The sequence below is a fragment of the Taeniopygia guttata genome, chromosome 3 (genome assembly GCF_048771995.1).
Source record: "Taeniopygia guttata chromosome 3, bTaeGut7.mat, whole genome shotgun sequence".
NCBI lineage: Eukaryota > Metazoa > Chordata > Aves > Passeriformes > Estrildidae > Taeniopygia > Taeniopygia guttata.
In genome coordinates this window covers 78091672-78108387 of record NC_133027.1, presented here as the reverse complement: position 1 = coordinate 78108387, position 16716 = coordinate 78091672, and the positions used below count along the sequence as shown (strand labels likewise).

The 16716-nt window shown below is 37.2% G+C and overlaps 1 protein-coding gene across 14 annotated transcripts in view; it reads left to right on the top strand.

Moving 5' to 3' along the window:
* Positions 1-16716, top strand: part of MAP3K4 (mitogen-activated protein kinase kinase kinase 4) — a 65536-nt gene that overhangs the window by 9634 nt on the left and 39186 nt on the right. For all 14 annotated transcript variants that reach the window (XR_012055137.1, XM_072927172.1, XM_030268411.4 and 11 more), the window contains exons 2-4: positions 3827-4014; positions 7746-9127; positions 12925-13167. Coding sequence is in view for 13 of the 14 variants with exons in the window: in XM_072927172.1 (XP_072783273.1) it covers positions 3827-4014; positions 7746-9127; positions 12925-13167 (1813 nt within the window). In the remaining variant the exon portion in view is untranslated. The remainder of the gene's footprint in view (positions 1-3826; positions 4015-7745; positions 9128-12924; positions 13168-16716) is intronic.

The following is a 16716-nucleotide window of genomic DNA, read 5'->3' as shown; positions in this document are numbered from 1 at the left end:
ACCTGAGCTAATGATCTAAGTGCCTAATGTATTTGAACTCCTGCTTATGGCAAGGGTAGCTGATAGAAGGGAAGAGTAAAAAGATGTTTCCCTCATATAGCTGTCACAGTTTTGAGGATAATGTCTCATTAATGGCTGTTACAAACTTTGCAAGTTTGCATAATGCTTCAGGAAACTGCAAAATTTTGTACTGGTTAAAAATCGTATTCCTCACTGTCACTTTAACCTAACTAATTGTAATGTTCCCATGTGATCCTCAGTGGTGTTTTCATTTTTTTTTTTTTTTTTTTTTTTTAATAATGATAAATGAATGTATTTTTCCAAAGGTTGCGGCCTTTATCAGTAGTGGTGGTTACCAGACTTTTTGCTTCCTGCCCTGCTGCTTCAAATTTCGTTGAAATTTGATTTCTGTCCCCTCTTCTATTTTTGTTTGCAGGCCTTTGAAAATCTAGAAAAATTATCTTGATTTTCATGACTGAACTGGAGTTGTAGATACATTGCCATCACTTTTACTTAGTTAAAAAAAAAAAAAAATCCTGCTGTCACCTAGAAGTGCAAATTAAATAAATTGTGTATTCTTTCTTTTCAGCTTCTGGTTGAAATGCACCCTGGTGTAACATATAGTATTTACTCTCTGGAAACATTCTTGGTTTGTTGAGTTTTTTTGGTGCATTTCAGAGTTGTCAAGGTGTTTTGCTTTGGTTGTTGTTATTACCATACTGCTCTTAAAGCTTTCCCAATATTTGTGATTTATGCATCCTGGCTACAGTCTTTCTTATTTTCCAAGAAGCATTTTTCTCATTAAAATTGAGGCTGGGAACCTGTAAATAGAATATGAAAATTATGCTCTTCTAGTTTTCCTAGCAGGAATTTGTTTTAGGATGCTATTGGCAAATAGTAACTGCATTTGTCACATTTCTAGCTTTCGCTTTTTGTGTGTAAGCCTAATTAAGATTTGGATGGTTCTCACTGGCTGTGGGGGAGAAAACCTGCATATCTTGGTAGCAAAGAAGAAATTAGTCTTGATTAATGTTTCTTAACCCTGGTTGCAACAGTATTTAGGAACCAACAATTCTCTCTAATAACCAACGCTATAATCTGATTTAGGTTTGCCAGCACTGCGTTTTAGAGATTGGCAGGTTTAATTAGTCTATGGTTTGTTCATGACAGTAAATAACACACAAACATTGCAAATGCTGTGCCAGTAATCTGTAAAAGTCATAACTGATTTTAATACTACAGTGTTGCTACTGCAGATCATATATGTCTGCTGCTGTCTGGATTGGGAAAATAGATCCTAGCATGCTAAAGCTGATGTAGCTGCTTTAGTGCAGACCCTGAATATTTAGTGCATTGTTTTACCATAAGGCTTGCGCTGGTGAAACTGATTCCTTGTTGTATTAGACACTGATTTGAGGTCTGAGTTGAGGTATAGGCTTTGCACACAAACCCTAAACTGAGTATGCTGGATTTTTGAAACTTGCTTTGCAACCTGTGCCTTTCTCTCTCTAAGCAGACCAGCCAGCTTAGGTTAGATCATCTCACCAGCTGCTAATGAGACTGTGTCTGTTGTTATGAATGAGAGCATGATTGCTTGCTTTGTGATATGATTTCAAGTGCTGCATGTTTTGCGATGTCTGCTGTGCTTCTTATCAAAGAGAATCTTACTAAATTGCCCAGCAGAAATAGTTGAATGTTAAGTAAGTCATACTGGATGCCGCTGTATAGGTACATATGTAATTCAGGTGTGAGGCTGGAGGGTAGTTTAGATACTTCAGGCACTCATGGCCTCTCATCAGACATAGCAAGAAACAAGCAAGGTAGAATTATAGAATCATTTAGGTTGAAAAAGACCTTTAAGATTGAGTCTGACTGTACAGTAATATATTCAAGTCCACCAATAAATCATGTCCTGTAAGGGCCACATCTACAGATCTTTCAAATGCCTCCAGCAACAGTGACCAAAATAACCTAATGTTCTTTAAAGATCACTTAATATGGCTTGGTGGAGAGGTTTGATCATTAAGTTCTTCGAAGAGGTTGCTTACTTATAAACAGAAGGAAAATAGTGCTTTCACTGGTCTTTCCTAATAAGGGAACTTGTCCTAGTTTAAAACTGCCTTGGAGACCTAGCGTGAGTGCTTGCAGGATCTGTTCTGCCAGCCTCTGCAAGAGCATCAGCACCCCACCCTGTGCCTTGCCAGGCCAGTGAGATCACTGAAAAAATAAATGGCTCCATAAGCACTGGAACTAATGACTTCTGTTTTATGTGGTTTAGTCTCTTGTGGTTGATTTATCTTTGGCAAGATCAGAGGGCTGTTCTCTGCCTGAAGTGTTTTTTGCAGTAGAGCTGTTTGCAACCAGTCTCAGAAATAAAGCTCTTCTGGTGTCCAGGAAGATGTAAACTTGAATTCCACTTTCCCAGCTCTATACTTACAAGATCTGTTTATCCTAGTCATCCACCTATTTTCACAAGATCTGTAGGAACCATTGTAAGACTTTTTTTTAAACAGTGGGGGTTGGTTACATCAGATTGTGAAGATACAGTAGTATGATGTTCCAAGGCAAGGAAACCAGACTAAAAGTTTTGGTGATTTTGTGTGGTTGTCACTATGACCAGATTGTAGGGCACTTTGAAGACTCCAGGTGGTGCTGTGGTGCCACCTGGGTCATTTTTATTGGGCAGCCAATTGAGGTTATCTGCAGAAGTTGGTGGACTTGCTGCCTTCTCAAAGGTGAAGTAGTAGAGTGAGAAGAGTAAAGTGAAAAAACTATTTCATGCACTGTTTCTGTGGCTTTGTAGAGAACATAACCATTCTGCATGCTAATGTATTTATTTCTGTTTATAGCTATAGGGCAAAAAAAAGAACAGTATTTTATTTTGTTTTTGTTTTGTTAGCCTTACTGCTTTTCTACTAGCAGTCAATATTCTGACATATTTCTTGCTGCAGTAACTCAGACTTATTTCACTAGAGTATGAGTAACATTCCTTGTCTGTCCCTAAAATAGTAGCAAGTAAAATATCATTTGTGATTTGGATGGAATTGAAGTTATTGGATACTGATGTTATCTTGCACTGATTTAGATTGACTGTTTCATTGCCTCAGTGTCTTTTACTAAAGTCTAGAGTTACTGAGAGTTCTGTAGAGTTATTTGCACACCTGCTTCTGAAATGAGGGAATAGAGGCAAACCATTTATTTTCTTTTTTTGAAAATGGTGTGTGTTCTTCTCCCTGATATGTGTTAAAGCAAGAGAATTCCATGTATGGCACCACTGGGGAATTATATATTTGTTTATGATCTTAATATTAATAATATGCTCAGTTAGAATCTGTGAAAAATACTTCCAGATCTCCTATGCTAGATAAAAGTTTTGTGAAGGGTGGGAGAGTGATTTTTGAAGTTGACTTTGTGGTATGAGGGATTTAGGGGGTGGAGGATGGAAGGGAAGACCTCTGCTGTTGTCCCTGATTAGATTGGATGTCTTGTGTTACGTTTGCATGTTTGAATTTTGTTTGTTTCATGCACCTCTTAGTTTAGGCTTGCTGCAAGATTTTTTGGAAAGAGATGCATGTATCTGTATGTTTACATCGTGTTCTTCTAGTGACACTGCCTATACCATCCTCTATGCGTTGCCTATTATTTATTTGACTGGAAATTTATCCTTAGGGATATGAAAAAAACTGGGGTAGGTATACATGGATGTGAAAGTAAAATACAGAAGGTTGACTGTGGTTGGGATTAATGGATAAAATAGCTTTTTAAACAGATATTGCAAGTAAAATGTCTTTATCTTGAAAGTAATGGTTTATCTTGTTCTCTGCAGGAAAGAGTGCCAATCAGATGCTACTCCCAAGATCTCTGAATCTGACCCTGAGGAATTATCAGATGAAGCAAGTGCTGACACTTTCTATGGCGCTTCTCCCCCTAGTACACCCCGCCAGATGAAGCGTATGTCAACAAAGCATCAGAAAAATAATGTCAGCAGACCAGCTGGCCGCTCCACATTGAAAGGTAGGTGTGGTGTCTTGGTTTTTTTCCAAAAATGCCTCTTGTTACCTGGTGGAGGGGTTATACAGAAGGTGGAGCTGGATACTGAAGTACGGTGAAAGAACAGGAGGCAGCTGTCGTGAACTGCAACAGGAGAAGGCTCTTAGGTATTAGAAGAAAAAATTTGCTATTAAGAGTGCTTCAACAATGAAGTTTGCCAGAGGGATTGTTGGCTTGTGGAATCTCTATCTTTGGAGATTTCTAAAACAAGTTAAGATCATAAGCAAGCTAAACTAGTTTTGGAATAAACCCAATGTCGTGGTTTGACACGGAAAAAGAATTTTTCCGGAAGGAAGAAGTCCATTTGGACATTGACCAATTGAAGGTGGACACGCCTCTGAGAACACAGAGGGGTTAAAAGCAGAATTCCCAGGAGAACTCGCTCTCTTGGGTTCCGGTCAGCGGTCAGTGCAGACTCTCCCCTGCCCGGCCACGAGCTGGGTGGGGGAGGGGAGAAGCCATGTGGCCTTCGGAGGTAGGCCCAAGGGTGGAGGGGCTGGAACCCGGGTTGGCCCCCTGCAGATGGAAGGGTGGACAAAATCTGGGATGTCTCCGTTCCCCCAGAGTCTCTCTCTCTCCCAAGAGAGAAAAAGAGACGGCGGTAGTTTTTATCAGCAGTTCGCCGCGGGGAAGGAGAAGAGCGGGGGGGCCGCAAGGTGCCCAGCCGGGCTGTGGGAGCTGCAGCCTGGGAAGCGAGCCATCCTTGGGAGTTGGGACTTTTAACCCTTCCTGAGAAATGAAAGCTTTGTGAAATTTTTCTCCTCCTTGGTTTGAAAAAGAGAGGAAGAGAGACAGCCTGGGACCCGGGATGTTGGAAGGAGAAATTCTAGGTGGGAGGAGATGATGGAGTGGCTGTTTGGCTGGACTTTTTCTTGGTAGCCACAGATTGAACTGATCTTCTCCTCCAAGAGAGACTGTATTTTAAGAAGATGCTGGTGAGCCAAAGAGACCATGCTTCAGCTGGGAAAAGACAGAAGTGGAGCGAACAGAGAAAAGTTAGGGAGGTTTGTGGTGGTGCCCCCTGTCTTCAGAGAGAAAGAAGAGAAGAAGAGCTCTGTTCGTGGATCCTCGGCCCCAGGGGAAAATGGGGGGGACTGTTGGTCCCAAAAATGAAAAACTGAACTGTTGTTTTTTCCCCTCTTGGCAGGGCATCCTTGAAAGGAAAAAAAATCCTAAAAGCAGTCTGTCCATCCATGCATTGGTGGTGAAAACACTGTGCATGGAAAGGAGAGGGTCACCACTGGCAAACTTTTTCTCCGGGCGGTGCCATGTGGTGACATGGAAGCACAGGGTGTGGCAGCTGTGTTTCTTGGGGGGTCTGTGGCACGAGAGAGACTCCTCTCTCCCTGCAGGTGGACTGGGTGTTGATTATCTGGAGGGTAGAAACCTGATTGGGGTCCAAATTGTCTCTCACTGTGGTTTGTTGGAGTTAGGTGGTGGGAGGAGGAATGCTTTAGAAGGTTTTCATTTTGAATTGTGTGTGTTTCTTTCTTCTTCCCCCCCCCCCCCCTTTTATAGTAGCATAGTGGTAATAAAGTTTTTTTTCCTTATTATTAAGCTTGGGCCTGCTTTGCTCTGTTCTGGATCGCATTTCACAGCATTCAGTTGAGAAATTGCATTTTCATGAGAGGCACTGGCATTGTGCCAGTGTCAAACCATGACACCCAATTTTGAGAAGAAAGCTGGAAAACATTAGTTTCATAAGTGTTTTCTCATCACTTTTTTCTGCGATTCTGTGATCTGTAGTAATGGTGTAGTTGCTTTTCTGCTCAGTTTTCATGTTCTGAAGCACTTCACAGGCTGTTTATTGTAAAATACAATTTTTAGTGATGATTCTTTACTCTTTAATGTCAGTGAAGCACTTAAAGTGTAGCTACTTCTGATGCTTCAGTATAAGGAGATAATGGAGAAAAACTCACACTTGATGTGTTTTTTTCCTAATGTTGCCAAGTAATGGTACCAAATAATAAAACCTTTTAGCTTAAAGTGATTTTTTTGTTGTTGCTGAAATTGCAGGGGTTAAAAAAGCCACTTAAGATTGTATGTTCAATGTTTTCATGCAGAATACAACTAGGTTTTTGTGGGTTTGTTTTGTTGTTTGTTTAGTATATTTTTAGACAAGTAACAATGTCAGACAATTATTTGCCAGAGTTATGGCAGCTTGACTATTGCTTGACTATTGACTATGTTTTGGAAGCAATTTTTAAAATTACTTCACATGAAACAAAGAAATATTAGAGTGTATAGCAAGGGTAACATTTTTAAGGTAAAACTTAGGGAAGAAAAAGGTGCATTGTTTGGGGTGAATAAGGGAATATAGTAAATTCTTTGGTTGATAAGGGCTGTGGAATGCAGTTCATAATAAAAGAAGGGTCAATAGAAGCATTTTCCAAAGCTTTTGCTTCCCTTTCACTTCGTGCAACCTCCAAATAACGTCACTAAAGACAGCATTCACCAAAATACCTCTTCCTTATATGAAAATACAGAAAAATCCTGTTACTACTGCCAGTTAACTGTAGGCATTAGAATTATTAAGCCTCTTTAACTTGGCTAAAAGGCACATTTAAAAGCCAGTAAAATTCTTCTGTTGCAGCATTAACTCTATTTCAACCCTGTATATAGCGGCAACTTAAACTTTTCTTGCTTTTGGTGATTTTTTTGTTGTTGTTTTTTCATTATGTGCTTTAAAAATAGTTTGGTTCTAAATGGAGGCATTGTGATACTAAAGAAATATAATGTATTTTTTTCATTGTTAGCCTTTGCTTCTGAGCACATGTGGAAGATTGATACCTTTATGAGAAACAAGGAATTGTTGTTTATCCCTGCTTATAGATTTTGAGTTTTTGGAGTAAAGCCTTTCTATTTGTGAGGGGAATGGTTCTTACTTCTGGTATGATAATATTATTTTCTTTGTTATCATGAGTAGCTTAAAATATGTTTGATTTTTTTTTTCTGATTAATTGGATAGTGTTGTGTAAAGTATCTTTTCCTGGAAAGTTCATGTTTTTTTAACTTTGCCTATGTCTGCCATCTCAGAACAGTTATTTTGTATTATGAACAGGAAAAAAAAAGCCACCCCAAAACCTTGTGGAGTAGTTTGTTGACCTTGAATGTGTATTCCTGTGCTCTTACAGAGCTTGAATGGTTCAGTAACAGAAGTCTATCAGAGGTTGGTTGGATGTAACAAATCATTATAAAAATAAATTTATAATTACTTTTTAGATGTTTACAAATAAGATTTAAGGTATCTTTCAGTTATTTAGATAATGGAAAGATTATTTAGATCTTCAGTTATTTGGATAACTGAAAGAATTTTGAGAATTAGGAGCTTGGCTTACTTGTGCTTCTGGTACTTGGTTGTTTAATATCTGTCACACCATGTTCGTTGGCATACTCAAGATGAGAATTCTCTGAGGTCCTCTCTGCAAAAAAAGGTAAAGCAAGATAAAAAGAAAAAATCCTTTGGTTTAGGTAACTTCTCCCACTTTAGGTGGTGGGTTAGGTTTTAGGTAACCACTGCCACTTTGGCAATGGTAACTTCTAATAATAAGACTACCTTTTACTTCTATCCATGCTTATTTTGTTTTATTGATATTAAACATTTTTATGCTCAACCTTAGAAAAGTGGTTGGGAACTGAATTGAAATATGCTTGTTCTTGTTGTTGCAGTCACATTCTTTTTTCTTTGCTTACAGAAAAGATGAGTGTGCCATCTCAGACTTTGCATAAAGACAGTGGGAAGACCATTGAGAATGTGGAAGAGCACAGCTATAAGCAAGGAAAAAAGATCAGAGATGCCCTAAGGACAACAGAACGAGATCACAAGAAAAATGTGCAGTGCTCATTTATGTTAGACTCAGTTGGTGGATCTCTGCCAAAAAAACCAATTCCAGATGTTGATCTCAATAAGCCTTACCTCAGCCTTGGCTGTAGCCATGCTAAGCTTCCAGTCTCTGTGCCCATGCCAATACCCAGAACTACACGCCAGACTTCTAGGACTGATTGCCCAGCAGACCGGTTAAAATTCTTTGAAACCCTCCGGCTTTTGTTAAAACTTACCTCAGTCTCGAAGAAAAAGGACAGGGAACAAAGAGGACAGGAAAACACCTCTTCTGTCTGGTTGAACCGATCCAGTGAGCTGATCTGGCTGGAACTGCAAGCTTGGCATGCTGGCCGGAGCATTAATGACCAAGACCTCTATCTCTATGCAGCCCGTCAAGCTATCCCCGATATCATCAATGAAATCCTCACCTTCAAAGTGGACTATGGAAACTTCTCCACTGTAAAAAATGGAGCCAGTCTCAATGGTACTTCAGGAGAAGGAGTTTGCAAATCAACACATGGAACTAGTGCTTTGGGTTACTCAAATTACCATGAACATCTCCATCGTCAGCGGGTCTCATTTGAGCAGGTAAAGCGAATAATGGAGCTGCTGGAGTACATAGAAGCACTTTATCCATCTCTGCAGGCTCTTCAAAAGGACTACGAAAAGTATGCTGCAAAGGACTTCCAAGACAGGGTGCAGGCACTCTGTCTATGGTTAAATATTACAAAAGACTTAAACCAGAAACTAAGGATTATGGGAACTGTATTGGGCATCAAAAATCTTTCTGACATTGGCTGGCCAGTGTTTGAAATTCCTTCTCCTCGACTGCCTAAGGACAATGATCCAGATGATGAAGACATTGATAGGGAAACGGAAGTAAAGGAATCCTCAGGAACATGCACAGAGGAGAGTGATGGGGAAGAGCAAATCTCTGAGGAGAATGTTGATGAACTTAGACAAGCCATCAAGAACAATTTTACTAATAAGCCAAACTTTGACTTTCAGGACCATTTTTCAAGGAGGCTTGATAGGCTTGAATCTGAGGATGACTCTACTTCCTGGGTTATTCCAGAGTGCAGTGCTGAGGGAAGCTGCAGCCAACACTGTTTGACCTCTATTTACAGGCCGTTTGTTGATAAAGCACTGAAGCAAATGGGGTTGAGGAAACTAATTTTAAGACTGCACAAGCTAATGCATGGTTCATTGCAAAGGGCTCGTATGGCGTTGGTAAAGAGTGATCACCAGCTGGAGGTAGGTTACTAGTGTAAATGGATAACAGGAGCACCTCCTTGCTGTGTTGTTCCTAACTGAAAATGTAGGATTGGGATCTTACGAACATTCTGGTTACTTCTTGTTTTTTGAAAAACAGTGTCTATTATTATTAGGAGCCTGGTTCTCCTTCCATGGAAATGAATCTGTTTGACTGAATTTGTGTGAAGCCCAAGCTAGTTCTCTGTTCTTGTTTGTAATTGAAATGACATTTTTGTGATAACATCTTTGTTCATTATATTTTCTAATGTCTAAATCAACAAGTCAGAAAAATCACTGTGGAAAATGAGGCCCAGCAGTTGAATTGTGAGAAAAATTAGCTATGGAGGTGATAATATTTCTTGTCTTCAAGACTGGATGTTTTTCTGCAAGACATTCTTTATAAAGATGTCACTGTTGGGTTTTTTTTTTTGTGGTTTTTCTCATCTACACAAATGAAGTACTGTGGTGGCACATTATGCTTGAGGAGAGATGAAATAAATTAATGGACTCAACCTTGAAATCTATGAAAACAAATCATGTTAGTGTGTTTCATTCTTTAACCAGCTTTTAGCTTAATTATCGTTTTTCTTTGGGTCATTTTATATTCTTAATTAAGAATTGAATGAGTTAATAAAACCAATGTAGGAATTAAGCAGTAAGTGAAGGACTGTAGTTTCATATTGTAAGATGTGGCCACTAATTCTTTCAAGGCAGAGTATTGTTTCTTAATTTAAACTGCTATCTAACTTGTAGGCATTTTTATGCTAGGAAAAATTAGTGGTAAGGATTACTTGTTCTCCTTGGTAATGTGGCACTGACAATTCTGGACAAAGGCATCTCTTAGCCAACATGGCCATTCTAATATGGATACCACATATGGTCTTTAAAATATTGCAGATCTCTTAATGTTGACAATCACGTTTGCACAAGGAATAAGAATTGTTGATTTCTCTTAGAGGTTATTTTTTTAGGATGAATACATTTATAAATGTAAAGCTATTTGATTTTGAAAATTTTTATTTGTACTGTTATTAGTGTAGATATTACTGTAGAAATGAAGCTATTAGTTGAATTTTTATTTATTCTCTAATTGGTTTCAGCTTGTGTTTTAGAAAACTTGCATTAGAAATGTGCGAACATTTCCTTAGAGTCAAGTGCCTAAGCAAAACTTGCAGGTATCTTGTTACAGTAACCAAAAACACCCCCAAACCATGTACACTTAGAAAGTTCAGCTTAATATATAGGTTGAAATAAAATTAAAAAAAATCAAATTGAACAAGACATAGTAGGGGGACATTGAAAATGGACTTGGAATCTATTTTTAAAACTGCTAAATACTTCAAAAACTTTTTTTGTTTTTAAAACATGTTTTTGTTTTGAAACATTAAGTAGCTAGAGTTTTTGCTGCAGCTTCACAGAATTAAACTTCCTGGTAATGTATATTGGATGACTTGTATAAGATGTAAGGTTAATATTTTCTCCCTTCTCTACCCTTGTAACTACTTTGAATGTTCATTTTCAGTAATTATTACCTTTTCTTTGGAATAGTATTCTCTTTTAAGAAATGGTTGTTAGTAAAGGTGAATGTTATAAACTGTAGACTTCTTTCCTGCACCAACATTTAAAGGATGTTATCAGAAAAAAACCACAAACAACTCTTTGTCAGAATTTTTGTACTTACTGCAGCAAAAGATGACTTTATACTAAAATGGAAGACATGGGTTTCAATTGCTTGGCCTTTGCACCTGACAATACTTTGAATATAGTGTCTTTTTTTCAGTGCAGTTCAGTTTGGTATTTGTATGCAGACAAAGTTGTTAGTATTCTGTTAATCTTTATTGTTTTTGTTACTTTACTCTATGTTTATGTGTATACTTCTAAGTCTCTGGATATACTTTTGTTTCCATTGTTGCTTAAATGGTGTCTAAAACGTGCTTTCATGATTCTTCCACTGTATACATTTTAATGCTCATTTCATCCTAAGTATGTGTAAATCTTTATACAAATTCCTGGTCTTAAAGTTTTCTAAAACATGTTTGATTCCTCTGTAGGCTCTGATACTTTAACAGGGCTCTAGGCATTATAGAGTCCATTCTGTATAGAAGTTGTACAATTTCATTCTTTGAGAAGATGGATAATATTTCTAACTTTAGCATATGAAGTCGGACGTTATTTTAATAGAACATATTTAAGCTTGTGTACTCTGTTTATTCAACTGACTGGAGTTTTGAGTGTGTTTTTTTTATATGCTCTCAAGAAATGGTTTAGAGTTTTTTTTGAGGTTTTTATAAGAAATATTTGAAACATTTCAGATTGGGCCTGCAGAAGATTAAGATTAGTCAGATTGAGCAATAGTAGTTTAGGTGTCTGGTACTAAGCCCTAATGGCATTTACTGCTGTCCTCGATAACAGTATCCTTGATAGCCTTGATGCTAGAAAAAGATACAACAAATTTATTCAATTTGGCTGTGTAATTCTTGTTCATAGTTCATGTTCTTGTACTTAATTCTAATTTTAAAATATTTTTATAAGACCTGAATTTCCCCAAACTATATTTGCATCACCATGAGGATTTTATTTTTTGAGTTTGTTTTGTTGTACAGTGGAAGTGTAGTATTTTCATGATCTGTTTGTTAATGAAAACTTCTTGTAAAAAGCTCTAATGCTATTCTGGTACTATATGTTCTTTTTAAAGAGAGTAAAAATAAGACATTAACATTCCATCTAAGACGATATGCTTGTAAATATGTGTTAATTTTCTGCTGGATTATGAGCTTAAAAGGTTTTTTAAACTTTTTAGGGAGTAGTTCTATCATTATCTTACTGTAATTACTGGTAATGTTTTTCCTCCCTTTCGTAGTGATGTTATTTAAATTTGGCTGAAGAAAAACCTAGAAAATGCTTGACTGAAGGAAAACCTAGAAAATACTAGTTGTGTTTATAAATGGATGAAGATGTCATAGTTAGTAGCTGAGAAATGAGAATAAGAATAAAACAAACTTTATCTGAAACAAATCTTATCCTTAAATGATGACTAATGTGTTGCTGTCTTTAGCAACTACACATTCTGCAGTTCAACTTTTCTTTCTAAATTAAACTCCAGAGTACTTCCATGTACACAAGTACATTGCTTAGAATGTTATCACAAGGTATATAGCTTAGATTTCTAGAATGTTTATTTCATAGAGTCTCAATTACTTTCTCTAATTACAAAAGTAATTTTATTTAAATTGAATCTTAATTTAAATGAAAAATAAATCTATTATTAAAAAAAACCAAACAAAAACCCCCAAAACAACAAACCAGCTCGATGTCTATATTTCATCTTCCTTTTTTTAACAGTTTAAATTTAAAAGTTAGCAAAATTCAAAAGTCAATTTTTCCGTCCTTTGGCTTAGTTTAGCTAGTGACATTTTTTTTTTTAATATTGTGTTAATTTACAATGTGGAGTTTTATGTTAATATATGCATTATGTATTTGAAAAAGAATGAGGTTATGTACCGATATAGTTTAGTTTACACTTGTTTCTCTGGATAATGCCATAACAGAAACATAAAGTAAGTGGTTTTGCTCATTCCAAAGGATCCATAGTTGTTTTTCCTGAGACTGATGATCCTTAAAAAAAAGTTAGCATTAAAAATCTCCCAATGATATAAACTTGAAACTTGAGCAGTTGACTTGCCAGCTAATAGACTATTACATTTTAAAAACATACTTATGTGCATGCTATTTTAAACAAATCCAAAATCCTAAAGACTTGTAAGGTTCCTTTTCATGATACCTATTTTTTGTTACAGTTTTCAGAATTTCCAGATCCCATGTTGTGTTCCGATTATGTGCAGTTACTAAATTTCCCACCTTGTTGCGAGCAAAAATGCAGTGCTGTATCATGGGAGGAGTTGAAATCCATGGATTTACCATCTTTTGAACCAGCATTCTTGGTTCTCTGCCGGGTCCTCCTCAATGTTATCCATGAATGTCTCAAGCTGAGGTTGGAACAAAGACCTGCTGGGGAACCATCTCTTTTGAGTATTAAACAGGTTTGCTTCAATTTCTTTTTTAGTATGTATTTCCTGTTTGAAATATTTTGTCATTTCATTATAATATGGTTCAGTTTAAAGAGGATTAGTGTAAGAAATTACAATGTATAATTATGCAATAAGTTTTGTAAATAGTATTGTATTTCATATGGAGATCTACTTTTTGCATAATACATAAGTCATGTATAGCTCTCTTATTTAGGCTTCCATATCAAAACTGGTGATTAAAAATATTACTCGCCAACAAAAGTAGACAGTATTGGTTCCATTTGCATTATAAGATATATAATCTTCTCTAGTACATCTTCCTCTGTTTGGTTTTTTTAGGCAGTATAAATAGTTTTAAGGGTCTGTATTTCTCTTTTTTCTTTGTTTTGATTTTTTCTCTTGTGACTGTAAGACGTCTACTAACATGCAGTAGTTGCATAGTGAAAGTTAATTGAGAAGAAAAATGAAATAAAAAAAAAAATCTTCCCCAGCCTGTTGTGTTATTTTCTATGGACAGTGACCCAAGACTGTCAGTCTTGTCACTATTTGAGAGTATGGTATAAGGATTTATTTTCTGGAGGCTGTCAAATGCAATGAAGGCTGTTTAGATCAATGCTAGGATCTACTAAATTCATCTGATGTCCCTGCATCCTGGTAAGCATACCCAAATCGGAGTTTTATCAGATGATCTCTAGGAGTAAACATGTAAATAAGCTCTTGGACTAATTATGAGCTCACATTCTGGTTATTTGCTGATCCTCAATCCATTGCTGTTACTCTGTGGTCCCAAATAAATTTGTCTGCTCTTCCTTCCTGCCCTATGCTCTCCCTTGTTCTCCCCATTGATTGAAGCCTACAATTTCAACCTTAACAGTCATAGAGTAATCCACTGCATAGCATACTCTGTTATTAAGCACAGTATACCCTTCAGAGACGGGGGTGATACTGTTTTTTAACCCCCTTAATGTTTTGTGTGCTCCGTCTAGACTCTTAAGTTAAGTAAAAATAACACTTTATTCCTGGAAAACTATGTGTTTGTACCAGACTGTTGTGGTGGTGGATACTGCCTTTACTGATGACATTGAAAAAATGAATTCAACTCAACAAATGCTTCCTGTCGCACTCAATATTTCTGAACAGGCAAAGGAGCTGTGGAGGATGTTTCACAAATAGATATGTTAGCTTCCTGAAGAATAGTAATTCCTAAAATTTTCAGCAAGCAGAAGAGTCCAGGAGTCTGTTATTCTGCAAGTTCACAGAGTATTACAGAATTACAGAGAAGACTGGATTAGAGATATTCTGGTCCAGCCTTCTGAAAGCTGGGTCCTACAATTAGATCGATCCCCAAATTAGGTTGTTTTATTATCAGAGCGTTGCCAGCAGGTTGAGGGAGGTGATCCTACCTCTCTACTGAAGTCCTAGTGAGGTGCGTCAGCACTGCTGTCTCCTGTTCTGAGCTCCTCAGCACAAGAGAGATGTGGAACTCCTGGACTGAGTCCAGTGGAGGACAAAGATGATTAGGGGCTTGGAACATCTCTTCTGTAGGGAAAGGCTGGAGGAGTTTGGCCTGTTCAGCCATGAGAAGAGACAGCTGAGAGAGGACCTCATCAATGTCCTGCATTACACTCGTTAGCCCTCTGAAGCTGACCATCTGAAATACCTCACCTATCTTCAGTCATGCTGCTCTCCTGGCCACTGGGCAGGGATGCAGGACTTGTACACAGGTCAAGACAGCTGAGCCATCTAAACTGCAGACGTAAGGTTTTTCAATTCTTTCAAGGTATTATTCAGGAACAATAGCTGGTGCTGCAGCACAGCCTTCTGGAAGTGGCACTGCTTAATTTCCTTCTGTGAGATGGTCTTACCATCTTGATTGTTCTTTGTATGCAAGTAGCACAGCAGAGTCAGTTTTTTGTAGTGATTGACCTAGAGAATCTTATTTGAGGCACTGAGACCTTTGTGTCTCTTGCATTTTGGTACCATTTGAAATATATAGCAGTACTTGTGTCACTGTATCAGGTATAGTAGTCTTGTTACTCAACTTTTTCAAGGTGACATTAAATTTTTGTATTACTACCAAGTCAATTGTATTAAAAATTAATACTATTTTCAATAAAAAGTATATACACAAAAAGAAAACTAACACAGATTATATGCCTCTTACAATGTGCCTTTTCTCCTGTCCTTTCTTGCTACCTTCCTCCTTTTTGTCCATGTTTCACTTTCAGTACTAGCTTTTGTAATCCTGATAATCCTGTGTTATTGGAGAGAGCTGTTCTCTTTTAATGGCAGTTTAATACCTGAACAGTTCAAGATGGTTCCCAAATTCAGCATTCATGTTGAGAGGTGGATGTGTGTGTATGTGCATGTGTATTATTTCTGTTTGGTTGTTAAATTTGGTATTGTTTGTCTTGCCCCACCTGCTTTGAGAAAATAATTTATTGTATAAACTACCTAAACAAAAAGCAACCAATCAAACCAATAATAGTGGTAATATTTTCAGTTTAAGCTGTGTATTCTTTCATGTGCTCATTATGCACCAAAATTTTGGCCACTGCCTCTTGAATTTCAGTTTTAGAAGCTGACACTTAGATTAGCTCTTATTTTACAAAAAACACCATTGTTTTTTGTAAATCCTGTATTCTGTTACTCAGTAGCATACCCCTGTAGAAAAGTATTATTTAAATAAACTCACTTTTAATGAAGCTTTTCAAGTTTATTTCAGAATGGATGTGCATTGAAGGGAAAAAATAACCCCATAGCTTAACAGAAAGTACACTGTATGTAATTGAGTGAAGAAGGACATTAATTTTAAAGTATATGACATGTTAGGGATATAGAAGTCTCCATTTGGATTTCCATGTTATAAAAAATTACTTTTTTTTTAACCTCTTTTCACCTAACTTGGTAAATTTCAAACTGTAGAGTTCAGACTATTATCCTTGTTTCCTCTGCACCTCAAGGAGCACAGTATAAAGTGTTCTGGCCTGTAAAGGTTTCCAGAGACTCTTGTCATACTAACAGCATTCTTGTTCTGCTTTTGTGCTATTATAATTTCTCATACATTGAGTCCACTATGTTGATATATTTGCCAGGAGAGCCATTATAGAAGATTTTAAAAAGCATATTAATCAGCCAGCAATTCCATTCCCTCTGACTCTCAGAAAAAAATCAGGGATTGTCAAAACTGAAGACTGATGATGATGATCTCAGAATACACACTTAGCACTTGAAGGGCTTCTGAAAGAAAGGCATTAGCATGTTAATGTAGGTTTGAAATGATCCTTGCTCCTTGTGTGCTCCTGTACCTGTGGTTGTGCATGTCTCTTGAAATAGATAAAGACTAAGCTTTCAGGGAGAGGTCACAGCTCTTCCGAAGGCACCCCCTTCTGCAGTTGAAAAGAGAACTTTCCTCATGTTAGCTTAGCCCAGGGAAGCAACAAAAACCCATTAATTATTTTCAGTCTGATACGGATTTTGGAATTTAGGGCACCTGCCCAGGAGATTGACAGTGAATTCACTGTAGTAAAACATTTCTCTAAGCATATGCTAAACACATTG